Genomic DNA, 19,005 nt, shown 5'->3' on the forward strand with positions numbered 1-19,005 from the left:
GTGGATTTGTGCCACTCCCCTGGCCAGGCAGAGGACAAGCCCTCTCTTCTCAGAACATCAAGCCCTGCTCCCATTCTGCTGCAAGGATCCTGGAAGCCAGAAACCAACATCTCATTTCCTGCCTCGGACCTTCTAGGGCCTCAGGCTGGAACTTCTGTTGGGGATGGAGGGATGTCCACGGACCCTCAAACCAGGCCACTGTGCAAAGAAGGAAGAGGGTGGGGAAAAGGGGTCCCAGTGAAACTGAGTCAGCTTTAGCCTCTGAATTTTAAGGGGCAGGTCTAGGAGAGTTTAAAGGAGGTTGCGTAAAAAGAAGCAACAACTTGGTGTCGTGACTGCCGGCATCCAGCAACATAATGGAAAACAGAAAATAAGTTTTGAAACATAAGCTGTGACAATGATGTAATATATAATTTACAATTATGGTCATTTTAGCAAATGCCTTCTGAACCATAACCCTAATTAAGGTTATGGTATATCTTTAAATGAATCACCCTAACTTTACTCTGAACTTCCTTGATAGCAATAGTAAAGTACTAGCTTCTGTGGACATATACTGAGCCATAGTTTGTTGCTTGTGTGGCAGGGTTGTTGATAACTTGGAGAAACAAGGAATGGTAAACTAAGAATATTTTAAGCTTTTAATTTACACGTGGACTTTGCTACAAACCTTGAAGTGTATTTGATGAACAGAATTCTGTAGAGAAGATTCATAAACGGAGACGCTTCTTAATGTGAAGTACCGCGGTTAGTCACTGCCACCTGCTGGCAACGTACGGTCCTGCAGGCCAGCTATGTTTCAGAGTGAGGGGTGAATAGTCATCCCGAGAAACCCAGGCAGAGGAGAAATTCCTGGGGTTGAGGGAAAGAGATAAAGTTTGTATAGACAGACAGTGGCCAATCAATGCCACAGTCAAGAAGGTGCCTCAGGGATTCTAGGCTCTTACAGCTAAAAGAAAATTACCTCGTTTTGTTTTTGGGGGGCACTACTTTTTCCATAAGGAAAATATCAATTATGTATGGAGATAACTGGTATGCCTTATTTTTACCCCTTCTGCACCCTAATTTTCAATGTATTCCTTCAGGGTATCACCTGCGCCCCCATCAGAATATGTATCTGCTGTATAATGGAATGGAAAAGATTCATTTTTCAGAAACGTATTTTTAGCTGGCTATAGGGAACATCTCTCTTCCTAAAAGCAAGAAATCTTTGAACTGGGTCAACTTCACTGTCCCACTCCTTTTATGCTCAACTATATGAGAACATACCATCTTAGCCATTGCTTTTTCTTTTCTCCTTTTTTCTTCCACACCCAAATGAAAGTGTGTGGGAGATGTAAAAAAAAACAAAACAAAACAAAAATAGCATAAAGAGGACACAGCAGAGCATTCAGATTACAAGGCGGTTTATTGAGTTAGTGGCATGCGGGGAAGTTCTTCCCGTGATCAGCAAATGCAGGCATTACAGTGCAAATCCAGAGGGAGAAGCTGGGTGCGGTCAGGAGGGCCTCGAGCCCAGGGCCTGGTCAGCTGGTGACGTGCAGAGCTCTCTAGAGGGGGCTGTGGCTCATCGCGGGGGCAGCTGGACGCAGACACCCCCATACTTGGAAAAGCAATGCTCACGTCTCACTCCTCCCTGAAAAAGAAGGCGGGGAGGGGAAGGTGAGGCCTGATATTCACAGAGAGGCAGCAACCAACGCTCCAATTCTTAGCAACCCAGAAGAAACATCCTCCAAAGGAAGGAGAAAATTCCCAGTAACTTCGTGGCTCCCTGCCTGCGCTGTGGCTACAGCAGCAGCGATTCCCAGGGCAGGTCCTCTGCCCTCTTCTCAGTCCCCAGGGACCTGACGGGCCCAGAGGGACCGCGGGTGAGGCCTGCACACTCACCGGCTCTTCTGGCGGTATTGTTGTAGCGCTTTCTCTGCCACAGTCTCCATAAACTTAGGATTGGAGACTTCTTGTGGGACCGTCACAGTGAAGGGGTAGGAATCAAAGAGCTTCACAACCACCTTAGTGAGGCCAGAGGGAACGCTGGGGTCGGAACTGTGGGAATTCACCTAAAAGGAGAAAAGTCACGAGAGGGCGGAAACAACGGTCAACACAGACTCATTTGGCACCTGAAGTCAGGCTTATTAATTCAGATCAGTTGACCCCTTTGCTTTTTACTCACCTCGACACCTATACAACTTGGTGAACAGAAATGCCCTAATTCAGAGACCCTCGTTTCTGGGTGTAAATGTCATTCACGAAGGACCAACCTGGGGGAGCCCCACCGAGTAAAACATGTTTCCTTTGAGGAGCCACTGGCCACGTGGTGGTAGAAGAGGAATCAGGGAAAGAAAAAGAAAAGGTTCCCAGCACTAGAGGGAAGCTTCTTATCACTGGAGGAGAACGATGGGCCAATTCATGAGCCATCCTAGGCAGGACGGGGCAGCAAGGCAGCTCCCTGGAAAGGGCACTAGCTCTGCAGCCGGGCAGACAGGTTCAAACAAACACCCAGGTGATCACCCTGCAGATAGGAGATGCTGGGTAAGATGCTGAACCTCTCAGTTTCCTCATCTGTAAAATGGGTTCATGACATTCCACGTCACTGAGTGATGAGGTTTCCATGCACCACTGGACCTGAGGTTTTTGTTTCCTGCCATATGACAAATGCTCAGTGAAAAGCAGACATGCGCTCTTGAACATCTTCACCCCGTTTCGGCCCTGGGGGAGGATCACATGAGCTCCAGACAACACCTTGAGCCCAGCTTCAGTGTGTGGCCAGGACAGACTCACCGTGGAGACCTGGAGATAGTGCTGGCTGTCGCTGTGCGTGAGGTTGGCCAGCTGGGACACCCAGGTGAACTGCTCGTTCAGCTGCTTCAGCAGGGAGGATGTGTTCAGCATCTTCTGCTGGTAGGACTGGAGCAGCTGGTCATACAGCTTGCTGAACTTCTCCGCCATCTGCAGGGACATGTTCAGCTGCTGGCGCAGCTGCATCTGAGAGGAGTCGTTCGCTGAACAGTCTGCCCGGAGATTAAAAAAAAAAAAAAAAGACAAACGACAGAAACGTGAAGTGAGAGCTAAAAAGGGATGAAAACAAATGGCAACCAGTTCACGCAGCCAGGACCTAAGGCAGAGCTAAGGCAGAGCTACTCCAAGCTCCAGTCCACCAAGCGTTCGCTAGCAGCTCAAGACAAAGCAGAAGGCTCGCCCCGCATGTAAATCAGGATGCGCGTCCTTCATTGAGAAAGTCTTGCCCTGGGAGACGATGTCATCTGAACCAAACTGTCTCAGTGACATCACTGATTTCTCTTTGGGTGCAAGACCCTGTCCCCTTGGGGACCAGCAATGAGGGGCACTGCCCACACCTCAAGCAGCACGGACCTCAGGGCTCCACGTGCTCAGACCTCACTGCCCTCCTTCCCTCCATTAGTCATTTCAGGAAACGGTGGATGTTACTTGTAGCTGCCATGGTACCTGCTATGTACCAGGCACCACCGAGCGCACTGGATAGCCGTGAGCTCTAATAGTCAGATGTATTCTGACGTTAAGTATTATCAAGAATGAAACTGAGGACCAGAGCGGTACCTCATTTGCCTGAAGTCATAGGATGAACGATTTGCGAGGGCAGGATGTTGAACCCCGGGCTTTAACTCCTAAACTTGGGCTCTTCCTACTCTGAGTCTGTGGCTCTGGAAAATTCTCCAAGCTTGCCTATATCTGTAGAGTTGGAAATTCTGGCCCCAGGAGCCTGGGTAGCAGAAGAGCCAGTCAGGACCCTCGGGCCACACAGCACAGTAGCCTGGGGTTGGGCATCCGGGCTTTGCCCACCTGCCCACCATGGCTGGTCGCCAAGCTCACCAGAGAGCGGGGAAGTTCATGGCTTTTGGTCACCAAGTGCCCACTGCAGGTTGTCAGGTGGATAAGGGCTGGGAACTACCCACTCTCTCTCTCTCTAAAAACTACTGTTTTTCTCTCCCTTGATTTTTGAAAACTATCCCCAAAAGAGCACATCAAACCCAAGCACGTCAGGGGAAAGGGGGAGTTCTTTACACACTTCACCATGGTGGCTGTAACGATTTCTACTAGAATAAAATAAAATGTCAGGTGGGACAAGACATAGGATTATTAACAATAAACTCGGTTGAAAAAGGTATATAATGACGAAACTTAACTCTTCTTACCAGGGAATCATTGAAAATAAGGACCGTCATTGAGAACTGGGTAGCAGTCTAGAGCAGTGGCTCTCACCTGGGGCGGTGCTGTCCCCAGGGATATTTGACAAGGTCTGAAAACCTTTTTGGTGTCACAACTGGGGTGAGGGTGGGAGGCTACTGGCCTCCAGTGGGTAGAGGCCAGGGATGCTGCTAAACATCTCACAGTGCACAGGACAGCCCACCACAAAGAAGGACCTGGTCCAAAATGCCAGTAGCACCGAAGTTGTGAAATTCCTGTCTGGAGGTCCCGGGCAGCACCTGCTCAAATGCTCAAATGTCTGCAAGCATCTTAGATAAGGGGTCATAAGTCTTCTTCAATGTAGAAAAGAAAACCGCTGTTTCAGGAAGCTGTGATCAGTGAACATTAAGATCAGTGCCAGGGGTGCCAGTCTGAGCTTGGGGATCTGTAGGTCTCTTCTTCTGGCCCTAAAGTGACTCCCTCACGGTGTGATTTACACTCTTCTAATCGTGGTATTTTATGGGATAAACCCAGGAGGTTGTGTACTCACCTCTCGCTTCTTCATAGATCAGCCTCTTACAGCACTTGTACTTCTTTTGCAGTAGCTTCTAAAATCACAGCAGTGAGACTAGGAATATTTAGCTAGACTCTGAAGGCCTGCCCGGGCAAACCCAAAAAGGATTAAGTAAGAGCAAAGCCGTAAGATCGATCCGCTCGGTACAAGGGAAACAATTAACTTTTTCCGAGCATAGACTGTTGTCGGCCAGGAAGTATTTCGCCGCTTTTATAGGTGTTATTTCCAAGTAAGAAGAATTTAGTCCCCCTGATAAAACCGAAGGAAACAGCGGAAGGGAGGTATTTCCTCTGCCTCAGGGACCAACCTACCAAAGGTAAAGTTGCCGGGAAGCTAGGGTACCACTAGGAGAGACCCACGTGTTCAGGGTAGAGAACACAGCAGCACTGATTGGGAACACACCACAAACGCCCCCAGGGCGTCATGTAATCTTGGGCAGGTCACCAAACCTCTGACTGAGTGTCCTCCTCCGTAAGACAGGGATGATAACTGTAGCCACCCCGGTTGTTCCAGGAAAAAGAGTAAATGTTTGTAAAGTGTTTACAAGAGTGTTTAGTAACACACACGGGAAGAGTTTGTTTAACAGAATCCACACTGCCTAAACCCTCACTGTCTGCAGCAAAACATGAGGATGGCTACTATGTTTGGCCCTTGGGAACAGACGAACTGAGGGAAGTCAAAGGATGACAGCTCTTTAGAAAAGCACGGCAGCTCCTGCCACCGCCAGCCTGTTAACCGTGAGCTGGATCGTGTGGTAAGCACCTTGTATTCTGTCCGACTTCAGGGACAGCCCCTCATCTTAACCCGCGACCCCAGATGGGGACCCAAGCAGAGCTGGGCAAAGGACTCCCCCACCCAGAGTCACAGCTGGAAGGCAACAGAGCTGGCATTTGAACTCCCATCCATCTGAGCCCATAAATGCAGCCCTAGTGAGGTGCTGGAGACCCGAGGACACAGGAGACCGCGGGGCCCCCCGACTCACCCAGGGACAAGATCTCCTGGCACTTTTCACACTGGTCCTTCATCTTCAGGCATCCCGTGGAGTTGTGGCGGATTTCCTTGCACACGGTGCGGTCACTGCTGTTTCCTGGAGACACACAAGGGAAAGTCATACAGAGCGACACAGAGATGGACCACCGCGATCTCCCAGAGCCCTTCCACACTACTGTCTGGCCCTTTGACATGGTTCTGCGGGCAGAGCAGGTTGGACTCTGGTTGTTCGCCTGCAGACACAGGCTCGGATCGGGGCTCCCTGCAGCGGGACCAGCAGGTGGTCCCCAGGGCCCCCTGAGCTGGGTTCGGCCCCCTCCCCCACCATCCCCACCTGCTGGCACGTCTCCTGCCTGCTCGTACTTCTCTCTGGCATCATAACCCGTTCTGCTCTGCATTCTGTCTGGCTCATTTCTCTCCCCGGGTCAGACAGCAAGCGCCTTGAAGGCAGGAATAGGATCCACCTTAGAACCTCCTTGTAACACAGGGAGACCCCCATTATGGATAGGCAGTAAACTCCTCGTTCAATTCAATACCCTCCTGTGTTTCCAATCCGTTTCAAGCCACAGCCCAGTGCCGGTCAAACAGTAGCATTTAGGAGATGGGGTTGGCCAACGAGTGTCTATTGGTTCAATGAAGGAAATCACTTCTGAAAAGTTTTGGCTTCTCGTGTCCATGTTAGAGTTCCTTCATTCAAAATATATTCATTGTGTGCCCATTCTCTACCAGACCCTAAGGTTACAGCCACAAACAGCTTTCTTAACCGTACCATGAGCTGATTATATAATTTGTCACCAATATATGCATGGCGTCCACATAAAGCCACCTGAGTTCCCAAGACAAAGGGGTCTAGTTCTCTAGAGGAAAGAGTCAATGTCATGCCCTCCAGTTGCTGCAAGGAGCTTGGTACACTCGAAAGAACACAGATTCTGAATCCTGCAGGGCTAGATTTGACTGGCTCCCACTTTATCAGCTGTGAACCCTTGGACATGCTCCTTCACCATCCTGTCATAGTTTTCTCCCCATCAAACCGGGATGAGAGCACCCTCCCCAGGTTTCTGGGGGTGGAACTCAGATGACACATGCCAAGCCCCGGCCACAGTTCTGAGCATCTAACGGGTTAGCATCTCAATGAATTGTGATTTCCCATCCCATCCTTCTAACCTCCTGGGAATTCCGCCATCGGGAAGTGGTAGGGAGTTCTATGCATGTGGTCATCCATGGCCTGCTGGGCCTGGTGGATCATGTCAAAGAAGGGCTGAAACATGTCATGGAAGTTCAGGGGTTCCAACAAGGGGAAAGGCATGACGTTCCGGGTGAAGCGGGACTTGGGATTGAAGAAGAGCGATCCCCTTGGGAACGAGCCAAAGGGCGAGTAATACTGAGTGTCCTGGAACTTCCGGGGAAAGAACCGGTCCTGGAAGAGCTCGTCCATGATGTTGGATGCGCGGGTGAAGCTGTCCTCCATGACGTCCATCACGTGGCCCTGCTGCCGGTCGTTCTCCAGCAGGGAGTCGATGCGGTCACCGTTGATCCATAAGTAGAAGGGGGAGCTCTGGTTCAGGAACTCCTCGAGCTGCGACAGGAGACAGGGGACAGTCAGGGGTGCTTCCCCCTTGTCAAGACGGGCCAGGCCCGGCCCCTCCTGCCTGCACCCGGGGCAACTCAGAGTCACAGCAGGCGGCAGAAGGCCAGGCTGGGACTGGCTCCCCATCTCTGAACTGTCCAGGTCAGTGCCTTTCCTTTCTACCGACCCCGAGGGGAAGAGCTTAGGAAGACCTGCGAGGCCGAGAGAGTCACAAGGCCCGTCACATGAGACTAGTCTGCTGTCCTCTTTGGCCACTGGTGATCCCCAAGCCCGCTCAGCCAAGGGCCAACTGACGGGACTCCTGGAAAGGGCGAAATTCATGAGCCCTAGCTGAGCAAGGCCCGCAGGACAGGGAGGATCAGTAATAGGGTACTAAAAATTCTTAATTCCTTCTGTTTAAGTGGATGCAGGGCTCTGCCATACCGTGGAGCCATTTGTTACGTTAGGCAGCTAATAATTGCTGAATGAGAGTCTTCGGAAGATGGCAAATACCTGGAACAGGTGCTTTTCATGACTCCACATTACTGCACTCATAGCAGACATTACCAATTGATCACAGCGCTCTGGGCCCCAATGCAGCCAGAACTAATCAACTGCATGTGAAATGAAGCTGTGATATTGTGATTTATAATAAGAAATATATATTTGGTCTGGTCCTTGATAAAGAGGTCCTAAAGCCCTTGGAATTTCCTGTGCTAAGAGCAATAAAGGTGTCTTTTGTTATGTTAGTGAGGTGACTTTTCGGAAAGCACCTAGGGATGGGGGCTGGTCGCCAGGGGAGCCAACCCTAGGATTAGAGGGTTGGAACTTTCAGCCCCACCACCTGATTTCCAAGGAGGGGAGAGGGGCTGGACCTTGAATCAATGACCAATGGTCAATGATTTAATCAATCGTACCTATGTAATGATGCCTCCATTAAACCCAAAAGGATGGGCTTGGGGAGCTTCTGGGTTGATGAACACATGTGCCAATGAGATGCAGGAGACTGTTGAACTCGAAGAGGTGATGGAAGTTCCCCATCCTTTCCCCATCCCTCCCCCTGGGCATCTCTTCCATCTGGCTGTTTCTGAGTTATATCCTTTTACAACACACCAATAATCTAGTATGTAAAATGTTTCTCCGAGTTCTATGAGCTCATCTAGCAAATTAATTGAACCCAAGGGGGCGGTCATGGGAAACTCTAATCTACAGCCAGTCCGTCAGAAACACAGGTGACCACCTGGACTTGTGATCGGCGGCTGAAGTTGGCAGTGGGGATGGGGAGGCGTCCTGTGGGACTGAGCCCTGAGCCCGTGGGGTCCGACGCTGTCTCTGGGTAGACGGGGTCAGAGCGGAGTTCAACTGCAGGACACCCAGCCGGTGTGGGAGAAATTCTTGATGGGGAAATCCCCACACTTGGAATTGGGTGCAGAACCAAAGAAGCATATTCAGTTCTCCTCACTGCCCAACCAGAGCCCAGGCTGTGCTGAAGAAGCGGGGCCCCTTGTCACCTGTTGGCCCACCAGTCCCGAGCCGCTTCTGCAGACACGCGCGTAGAACTTCATGCAGGTCTGTTTCAGGCAAGGCTTACACTCCTCCCAGAGGGCCGTCATGGTCTCATTGCACACCCCCTGGGACGCCTTCAGCTTCGTTTCAGAATCCTTGGTGTCATTCAGGGCATCCTACAGGAGGACCGAGGCTGGGTTAGCAACAGAAACCACGGCTTCCCCTTCCCCAAGCAGGCACCGTGGTGCTGGCCCCCCGGCCCAACCTGGCCACATGGGGTGCTTATTTCCACCCCTGCTCTGGCTCACGTGTTCCCGCATCTGCCCACCTGGAATTCCCTCCCCATCTGGCTCTAAACATCCTCTCGCCTTCAAGATCCAACTGCTCCTTAGTCCTTTCCAGCCATTAGAGCTCATCTGGACAGCTCCTTTCTCTGACGCTGCACTTACAGTCTCTACCCCAGGACTTCCCTCTCGCCAATACCCCACTTCCTAGTCTCAACTTCTGGAATTTAAACGTCATCTTTCAAAGCTTCCCTGAATCTTATTTCTCTATTGCAACCATGGTCCCCGGCATGCCACAGGAATAGGTAAGCTTCCGAAATTAAAGTCACCGCTACTACCGAAACTCTCCAAGATGACCATGACATTTGATCCAGTAATTCTACAAGAATCTATCCCAAGGAATTCCTGCAATAAAGGAAAAATCCATATGCTTGAAGATATCTGTTACAATATTCATGTGTGGCAACAAAAATACTGGAATCAACCCCAATGCTCAAAACTAGGGGACAAGTTAAGGAAACTGTGGTACCTACAAAAGGTAGATAGGACAGCATTACAAGGGATGTTTGTAGTAAGTTTTAAGTATTATAATAAGCATTTTTCATGTTAAAAATTCAGGAGTTTGAGTATAGTCACTGTCCAAAAAGTATAGAGGAGAAAATGTAGTAAGAAATAGATCAAATGTTAAGTGAATTGTCCTTAGGTAAAAGCGTTATGGAAAAACTTCTGCTTTTCTATATTAAAATCTTGACAAATGAGTGTATTACTCTTCAAAGAATTAAGTAGACCATCCATACCCCAAAGCAAAGCTACACTATGAATATCTGAATATGTGAGGTCTTCTCTTGCTCTGTGTCCCCTGCCCCCCTCGTCCGAGATGGCCACCACGCCTCCAACTGGGCCAACTCACAGGCGTCAACTCTGCTGCCCAATTCCTTTCTTTCCGGTTCGCATATTCCTCAACTAAGAAGTCATGGAGCCTTTTTCCAAACTTGATATGCTTTATCATAGAACCTGGATTGTCAAATATCAAACTCCAATGAGAAGCACAAAAATTCATGAACAGGACCTGCCACTTCTACAAGGGCTCTAGGTTTCTCACAGTGTGATGAGAACTAATACTGATGCCAAGAAAGGTACTAAGTTTCCAAGAAAGTTAGAGCTGCACCCAGGCCAACATTTCCTTAAGTGGTTTCCATGGAATTGTGCTACAAGCTATCAGGAAAAAAATAACTGGATTCCATGGTCAATTCGATTTGGAAAACACTTGGATTAAATGAAGTTACACGTGCTTCCTTTACCGCACAACTTTTCTGAGTCTTTATAATGCTTTTACTCTATGCATCAGGGGTCATGAAGGTGGCAGGGGGCCCCATCTCAGCATCTCTGTCATTACGGGTAGGGTGGCAATGGGAATAGGCTTTGAGGAGACCCTGAAGGACATTATTGACTTTTTAAATAAGCTCCTTATTGAATTATAGTGTTTTCGTTTTGTATGTTCACCATTGGACCTAGGTGTCTCTTTACGAAGTAGTCCAGAACTCTATAGAGCCTTGGGCAATACAGCGTGCGCCTGCCGTACCCCCGAAGGTATCGCCCCTACTGAAGGTAGGGTGCCACCCCTCTCCTAACCTGTGACAGTGACAGGCCCTACCCAAAGCCTGCCTTGGACCTTACACATAGTCTGGGTTTAGAAAAATCTACTGAAGTGAATCTGGGCGGCAGGCCCTGGGCCAGGCTTGTAACAAAACCAGATCCAAGATCTCACTGCTTGAAGCTTTGAAAAGCAAATAAACCTTCCCTATCTGTTAACCACAGCCCCAGTATCAGCTGACACAACCGGAGAAGGCCTGCGGGTCACCATAGTAACCTGGCAGGGCGTTCGGAAGAGCAACGGCCCCTCCCTCCCTCCAGCACAGCGGATCAAGGTGGGGGTCACCCGGGCTCTTCTTACCTCTTTCTTCTTCTTGGCCTCCTCTAAGGAGCCAAGCAATGATTTGCGCTCTTCGTTGGTCTGTTCTATTAGGGTCTTTATCTGTTTCACCTCCTTGAGAGTATTTTTAATTTCTTTATTAATGTACTTACTCCCCTCGGTGGACATTTCTGCAAGAAAAGAGCAGGGAGGTAGATGAGGCCAGAGGAAGGGATGGTGCTGGGGATATAACCCTGGAACCAGCTGGAATGATCAGAAAGGCCAGTGGGCCCAGGGGCTGCCATGGCTGGGATCCTCCTAGCAGGCAGCCTTCCGGCCCCAGCTTTGCCCTGACACAGGTTCCATCCCAGGACTCACTGTAGACCCAGGGCCAGAGAATCGATTACACCCAGCTGCTCAGAAATGCAAACCATCGGAGCGGACACGCCCCAGAGGAGGGACAACCCAGTCCGCCCCTGGAGCTCTGGAGAAGCAGCCTACCCAGCTGCAGAGGAAATTTTTCAAGGGAAAAAAAAAATCCTGGAAGCGTAACTGTTTAAGCATCAAAATATAAAATAGTGTTATTGTGGATACAAGTCTTTCTGCAATGCAGTTTAAGCAAACATCTGAACTTCGCTATTCCGATGCAGTGTCAGGTGACAGGGCCACAGAGGTGACTTAATAGCACCATCCTTCAAGGAGACTGTGATCAGACACCACACCGTGTGACAAATGTAATGAGACAATGTCGCCAAAGTACCAAAAGTAACAGCCAATGCTTCTCTGGTTCTTATCCTGGGCCAAATGCTGAGCTGGACACTTCACGTGCATTTTATTTAATACTCTTGACACTGTCTTCACCCCTTTGCACAATCGAGGATAAAGAATCGCAGTGAGATCAAGATACTTACCCAGGGTTATACAGCTGGGGAGGGCGGAGCCAGATTTCCACCCAGCTCTGAGCTCAACGCTTGGGTTTTTAACTATTACCCCCAGAGAGTCAGTCAGCTCATAGGACAAGAGTGGGGCAGAGGGAAGACAGGTTTCAGCAAAGGCCTGGCAGCAGAGGGGAACCACCACCTGGGCTCTGAAGGATGACAAGCCCTCGTAGTGAATGATATTCCGCCTTACCTGAATCCGGAGCATTGGTTTTCTAGGTGGAAAGGTGGTGGATACAGGTAGTAAGTGCTATGGAAACTCAAGGGGAAACCCACAGAGGCTCCAATGGTCCAGGCTTCACGGAGCTTCGTGGAAGAGGTGTGGACGCCGGACCGAGCAGACGGGGAGGGGAATAGCCAAACGAGCTGCAGCAGCCAGAAAGGGCTTGGGGTCTGCCTGAAACTGCCTGGAAGCCCACCTGACCACAGAGAGCCTAGGCCGGCGAGAGACGGCTCAGAGAGGGGCCCGGGCAGAGCAAACCCGATCCGATGCACAGGACAAAGGTGGTCTTAACCCTTGGGGCCCTGACACAGGGAAGCATGCCAGGAGAGCACGCCTGGTCACTTACCCTGGAGCTCTTTGTCCGAGATTGCCCTGCCATTCTCCCAGCTCAGCAGCAGGCCCACGAGCAGCAGTAGAGTCTTCATCTTGCCTCCTTCTCCAATTCTGGAATCCTAGCACGCCTCTGTTTGCAGAGAACAGGGGACTGTCATGGTAACAGCTAGACAGCCCGCTGGTTACGGGCCCAGCCTGCTGCCTGTGCGGCTTCCCAGGAACCCTGCTGAGGCCTTGCCCTCCACTCTCCCCGCAGCTGGCATCACCGACTTTTTATCCCAGGGAAGTGACAAGAAAGTATCAGACTTGCCACTGGGCCCCTTCAAAAGAAAGTGGAGGAAGTGGGTACGGGGAGGAACCACAGGACAGCAGCCTGATATAGAAGAAACGAGAACTCCAGAGTCAGAGCCACTGGGCTCTGGTCCGAGCCGCCCTCCTCCTTCCTCCTTCTTCTTGTCCCCCATAATAGCTGACGATGCCTAAAAAAGGCACATGTGCTTTCTGCATCCAGAAAGGGCATCTATCTGATGATACCTGCTCACATCAAACAAACCCTGAAAACACCTCTCTTGGGTCACTCAGCTGGCCTCTGCCGTCCCCCTAAAGTGGGGACTGCAGCCCACAGCACACACAGCCCCCTGCTGTCTGCATCACCCACCCTGCCCACAGCAGGCATCACCAATCAATCACAGCACTGTCCCCATCAAGGCTCGACACCTCCTGAAATTGCCTTTCAAGGGTCTGAGGCAGTGACAGCCTCTGGGTTGCTACAGGGAAATAAATCCATTTGTCATCCCTAGCATGGATGAGAGTAGAACAAGGTGGGGAGGACGGTTGTCTTCAGGGAACAGAGAGGGAGGGGCAAAGCCAAAGGATTAACGGTGGAGGGGGGGCAGGGCAAGGAACCTCCCCAGGAAAAGTCCCTGTGGGAGGACGTGCCACTCTGCTCTGCCAGGTCCCTTTCACGCAGCCAGTCCCTCTAAGCCCACAGCAGGGTGTGTGCCAGGGTCCTCCCACCACCACTCGGCTAGCTGCCTTGAGCCCTGGACCAGCTGGTCTTACACAATGGACCCTTTCCCAGAAGCTGAAGTTGTTGCAAAACAGAAACCCCTCCCCCTGCACTGCCCTTCACCCCAATGCTCATCTGAACTCACCCGTTTCCCCTAAGAGAATGGGAAGGGGGTCTCCCCTTCCTGAAATGATGCACATCCAGAAGCTGCTGTCCGCTCAGCAGGCCCATCTGGACCCTTGGGAGAATATTAATAAGGCAAGTCTCTCCTGAGACATAATTAGTAAGGCAGCCAGGCTGTGGTTCCCGAGCAGCGTGGGAGAAGAGAGCGGGTCACCGCCTTCCCCAGAGATGGTGAGTGGGCAGCTGAGCCAGGGTGCTATTTCAGGTCTGCGTGGCTCTGTCCTAGCTGCTCACTGAAGCCTGAAACGCCTCAAACAGGGACAGAGCCTTTGTCACGCCAGAGAGAGAGCTGGCGAGAAACACCCCTCCAGCAAGAGGCCCCCGATAGCAAAGACTTCTGAGAAATCCAGACACGAGACTCTGAAATAGGTTGGGACCAGAAGACAGGGCATTGGGTCCTGAGGAAAAGAGAGACGGGGCAGCCAAAGGCAAGAGCTCTGGATGAGAAGTCTGGAATCGCAGCGGTCAGTACAGGATCTCCCACCAAGAGCCAGGGGGCCGTGGGAGCCATCGAGTTCCGAGCTGGGAGAGAGACCTGTCTCCTGCCCAATCCGTCCACCTCAGAGGGGAGGCCGAACCCAGAGACAGGATGGGGCTCCCCAAGGCCTGCAGCAAGCTGGTGACAACCCCAGGATGAGGACTCAGCCCCCCCAAACCCCAGTCCAGTGTTGTTTCCTTGACACCAAGTCACTTAAGTCTCTGAGCCTCCGTTTCCTCACCTGTAAAAGGGATCTAATAGAGACCTTAGAGATGGGAACGCGTTCTGTAAACCCAAGGGTCTTATGTAATCATAGGAAATTCCGACTCCTTCAAAATTGACGTAGGGTCAATCACGGGCATTGGCAGTATCTATCGGGGAAGTGGGAGGAGGTGGTGTGTTGGGAGAGGGACAGAGGAACTGAAGCAGGTACACAAAGGTCACCTGTGGTCCCTCCCTGACTGTGGGCTTTGCCTCCGTGATGTGATCAGCTCCTACGAATTACCCGGGAGTCTTGTTATAATGCTGATTCTGATTCAGAGATTGCTTTTCTAATAAGCTTGCAGGTGATATCGATACTAGTCCAAGGCCAGTAGGAGAACAGCGGCTGCGCGGCCAAACTGCCCTCCCTTTGCACTGACTCACCTCCCCACCCATCTCCTGGCCAGGGTGCCTGGTTGCCAACTGCTCTGATTGAACAAGCCACTCCAAGGCCCTCCTTTCCCCAGAGGAAGCCGTGGGGAGGACATGGTCACGCAGCTAGTAAGCTGCAGGGTTTAAAGCCCAAAGCCCAAGCTCCTCTCCTACTGCCTCCCCAAATGCAGAAAACTCAAACAAAAAGAAACATGAGAAAATAATTCACCTGTAATTCACACCATCGAGAGGCAAACATTATGTGGTATATTTCCTCTTTTCTATGCATTTGCATACAATGGGATCCTTTACACCCACTATCTTCAAATACTCTCTAAAAGCACACTTTTGTGGCTGTGTAATGGAGTTCTTTTTCTGATGTACTTTATTTTGCTATCCCACGAGGCCAGGCATTTAAATTGTCTGTGATTTCCCACTATTATTATCATGAACACTCTGGCAGCATCCTTTTATAGTATCTGTACTTACGCTCAAATTCCAAACTTCACTCTTAAAAAAAAATAATAAGAAGTTTCTTTTTTTCATTAGGTCCAGAAATTCTGGAAGGTCAAGGCTTGGGTTCTAATCCCAATTCTGATCCCTATTTGCTGTCTATCTTTGGAGATGGTCCTAAACCTCTCCAGGCTTCAGATTATCATCTGTAAAATGAGACAGTTGAATCAGATGTCTGAAGTCTGATGGAGGTTGTGTGATGTTTCTCTGATGTACCCTGGTGCATTAGGAAGCAGAAAGAGTAGGATTTCAGTGGTTGCAACATATACTTAAATCAAAACATCATTACTTATAAACACACAATCCAGAGAACTAGAGAATTCGCGAGCAAACAAGATGACTCATGCGCGCAAGCTGACAACCACCCCTGGAGCTCAGTACCTTTCCAAGGAAGATGCTGCAGGAAGGCTGCAAGTGCAGGCCAGCTCTGCCACTCACTAGCCTGGCCTCGGGCAACAGCGTCAGTCCTCCAAGTGTCAATTCCCACATCTTTACAAAAGGAGGATCCTTACATCTATCCCGTTTACTCCACAGAATTGTGGTTGGAGCTGATGAACAAAGGGCTTCCTGAGTCCCTTGCCTGTCTGCCGGCAATTCGGTCCCGGCTCCGCTGTCTGGTGATGAGGCTCCGACCACCTCCCTTCCCAGGATCCGCGACTCCATCTAAAGCGCCCCTCTGACAGCCCTGTGACTCCCAGTAGCCGTCCTCTCCTCGCCTGGGTGCCGCCCCCCGCCCGCTCATCAGTCCCGGCCAGGCTCTGCGCAGGGGCAGGAAAGGTGGGGACATCTCACCGGTCAGCGGTGCCCGCGCGCTCCTCCTGGCGACGCCGCGTGCACAGCACGGTGAGGCGCTCGTATTTATAGCGCTCTGCTGCGTATACACCCACTTTGGGGCTGGCTGCAAACCTGCATGACTCACGCCCAAAGAATGCGGTAGAAAGCACCGGGAGCTTTCTGGAAGCCGGTGCGGGAGGGGGTTCGGAGGTGCGGGCGGGTGGATGTCCGGTGCAGCAGCCGGCAGGGGGCGCGGGGGCGCGTATCAGCACCAAGAAAGGCTCCGGCGGAGACAGACCCTGGGGTGCGGGCGCGCACCGCTACCGGCTCCCCGTCCCCGGGGGCTCAGAGCTGGGGCACTGCGCCCCCAGGAGGGCAGAGCCTGAATTAACGTGCAGAGCTGGCACCCAGCTCCGCAGAGATGGAGGGATGCTCTGCGCCCCTGGCTGGTGCCTCGTCCCCAGTAGAACGTCAGTGTTCCGCTGCCCAATTGAACGTTAATCTTTCGCATTCAACACGCGCCACTCCTCTGGCTCCACTGAAGTAGAACAGCGTCAGAAATAACGTGGGTGTGATGGAGAGGGATGTCGTGCTAAAACACAGGAAGTACAAAATGCCGGCTTCCCGAACCACCACCTGACCTGGTGGTCCTTTGGCAGACCTGCTGGCCGGGAGGAAACAGAAATGTGTTTTTAGGGATAAACACAGCATCCATATGGGGAACTAGAAGGCCTCCCAGGCTCCTTGACTCCTGGACGTTAAGCAAGTATTTTCCCCATCCACTTGGGACCCAGCCAAGCAGGGCGGGCTTCATGAGCACGGGACCCTGCTGCCCTACACTTTGAGGAGCTACTGCCCAAGTCTTGAAATTCTTAAGAGTTTTTGAACAAAAGGGGCCCTGCGTTGTCATTGTGCACGGGGACGCGCAAATTATGCTGCTGGCCCTGCTTACAAGGGAGTCACTGATCTCCGCCAGCCCCAAGTTTCCTCCGCTGGCTCAGGAGGAATCTTGCCAAAGGACTTTTTTTTTTTTTTTTTTTCGGTACGCGGGCCTCTCACTGTTGTGGCCTTTCCCGTCGCGGAACACAGGCTCCGGACGCGCAGGCTCAGCGGCTATGGCTCACGGGCCCAGACACTCCGCGGCATGTGGGATCTTCCCAGACCGGGGCACGAACCCGTGATCCCTGCATCGGCAGGCAGACTCTCAACCACTATGCCACCAGGGAAGCCCTGCCAAAGGACTTTTTTTGGCAGGGGGCTTTGGTGTGGAACAGGGATAGGAGGCGTCACACCGCGCCCTGGCGGGGAGGGGACTAACTGAGAAGCCCCTCAGGCATAGCTACTTCTTGGGGAAGAAACAGAGCCACGCACTCTGACCCTAGGATGTTTGAGCCCCAGGAGAAAGGTCCAGGGGCTGGAGGGTGGTTCTTATACTGGCTGGGGGAGATGGGTCGGCAGGGCAGGTATAGGCAGCTTGGTTTGCTGGCCGACTGAAACCCCGCAAGATGAAGGGCTCAGAGGAGAGCTCTATGGCCAGGGGCTGAGTTGTCCTGGTCACAACTTTTGAGATACAGCCTAAGGCCCAGTCCCTGGTCACCCAAGGTCCAGGGGCAACTAGGACCCCAGCCTTTTCAGGAAGGAGCACAGAGGGAGCTTGTAGGCCTGTGAGAAAAAAGGGGATGGGGGGAGGACCTGAGCTGGACGCATGGAATTCTGACCACAGTCTCAGCTCTGTCCCGAGGCTCTGGGTGACCTTGGTTGGACCAAAGACTTTAACCCCCACTCCTGGGTTCTCAGTTTCTTCCTTTTGGACAATGAGGAATCTGGAATGTATCATCTCTGAGGTCCACCTCACCCTAACCCAAGGCAATGCCAAGTGAGAGAAGATCATTAGCTCAGAAGGAAAAAAAATCAATCGACAATTGGGAACAATATTTCTCCCCTGAGGCTTCACTTTATCTTCCTTAAAAAGTCGAATTATCAGGCTTCCCTGATGGCACAGTGGTTGAGAGTCTGCCTGCCGATGCAGGGGACACGGGTTCGTGCCCCGGTCCGGGAAGATCCCACATGCCGCAGAGCGGCTGGGCCCGTGAGCCATGGCCGCTGAGCCTGCACGTCCGGAGCCTGTGCTCCGCAACAGGAGAGGCCACAACAGTGGGAAGCCCGCGTGCTGCAAAAAAAAAAAAAAAAAAGTTGAATTATCAGTAACAGCTACATTTTCTATGGCAACTGCCTCTTCCTTAGCATCTTATCAGTGCCCAAGGCCAGAAGTCTCTCTGAGCACGCTCCTTGTAACTTTTCTATTCTGCAGCTCCCCCAGCATCTGGCACAGGAGGCACAAATCTGTACTAATTATATTTTTAAAAATCGGACTTTGGAGGACAAGGCAAGGAGATCTGCCTTAGTCAGCTGAAGTAGGGGAAGGGAGGAGAGGAAGAAGAGTTTGGGAGAAAATAACATGATTCACAGCCATGACTGCGGTCCTCTGGGAAAGATCACTTGATGACTCTAGCTCGCTGCTAAGCACACAAGGCTCAGAAGATTAAACTTTAAGGAAAACAGTTCACCATAAATGCATCACTGGATTTTAAGTAGTCTAAGTAGATCACAGATGCCAGTCGGTACAGCCCTCACCCAATACTTGATTCTGTTTTTTGTTTTTTTTGTTTTGGCATATAGTTGATTTACAGTGTTGTGTTAGTCTCAGGTGTACAGCAAAGTGAACCAGTTAGTTATACATATACATATATCTACTCTTTTTTAGATTCTTTTCCCATATAGGCCATTACAGAGTATTGAATAGGGTTCCCTGTGCTCTACAGTAGGTCCTTATTAGTTATCTATTTTATATATAGTCGTTTGTATATGTCAGTCCCAATCTCCCAATTTACCCCTTCCCCACTTTCCCCCCAGTAACCATAAATTTG

The 19,005-nt window shown here is 51.1% G+C and overlaps 1 protein-coding gene across 3 annotated transcripts; it reads right to left on the minus strand.

Annotated features, from left to right (window-relative positions):
• Nucleotides 1-1,389: 1,389 nt before the first annotated feature.
• Nucleotides 1,390-16,448, minus strand: CLU (clusterin). 3 transcript variants are annotated; one of them, XM_030879104.3, is made up of 9 exons: nucleotides 16,097-16,448; nucleotides 12,502-12,618; nucleotides 11,037-11,185; nucleotides 8,804-8,974; nucleotides 6,890-7,301; nucleotides 5,718-5,822; nucleotides 2,779-3,008; nucleotides 1,888-2,057; nucleotides 1,390-1,636 (listed from the first exon to the last, which is right to left on the minus strand). In XM_030879104.3, the coding sequence occupies exons 2-9, from the start codon at nucleotides 12,578-12,580 to the stop codon at nucleotides 1,627-1,629; spliced, it is 1,326 nt and encodes a 441-aa protein (XP_030734964.1). In that variant the 5' UTR covers nucleotides 12,581-12,618; nucleotides 16,097-16,448; the 3' UTR covers nucleotides 1,390-1,626. The 3 variants fall into 3 exon arrangements, with proteins under 3 accessions (XP_030734964.1, XP_060157277.1, XP_060157276.1); XM_060301294.2 differs by lacking the exon at nucleotides 16,097-16,448 and adding an exon at nucleotides 13,643-13,801; XM_060301293.2 differs by lacking the exon at nucleotides 16,097-16,448 and adding an exon at nucleotides 13,147-13,290.
• Between the last annotated feature and the right edge of the window lie 2,557 nt (nucleotides 16,449-19,005).

This window comes from Globicephala melas, chromosome 6 (assembly GCF_963455315.2).
Source record: "Globicephala melas chromosome 6, mGloMel1.2, whole genome shotgun sequence".
Taxonomy (NCBI): Eukaryota; Metazoa; Chordata; class Mammalia; order Artiodactyla; family Delphinidae; genus Globicephala; species Globicephala melas.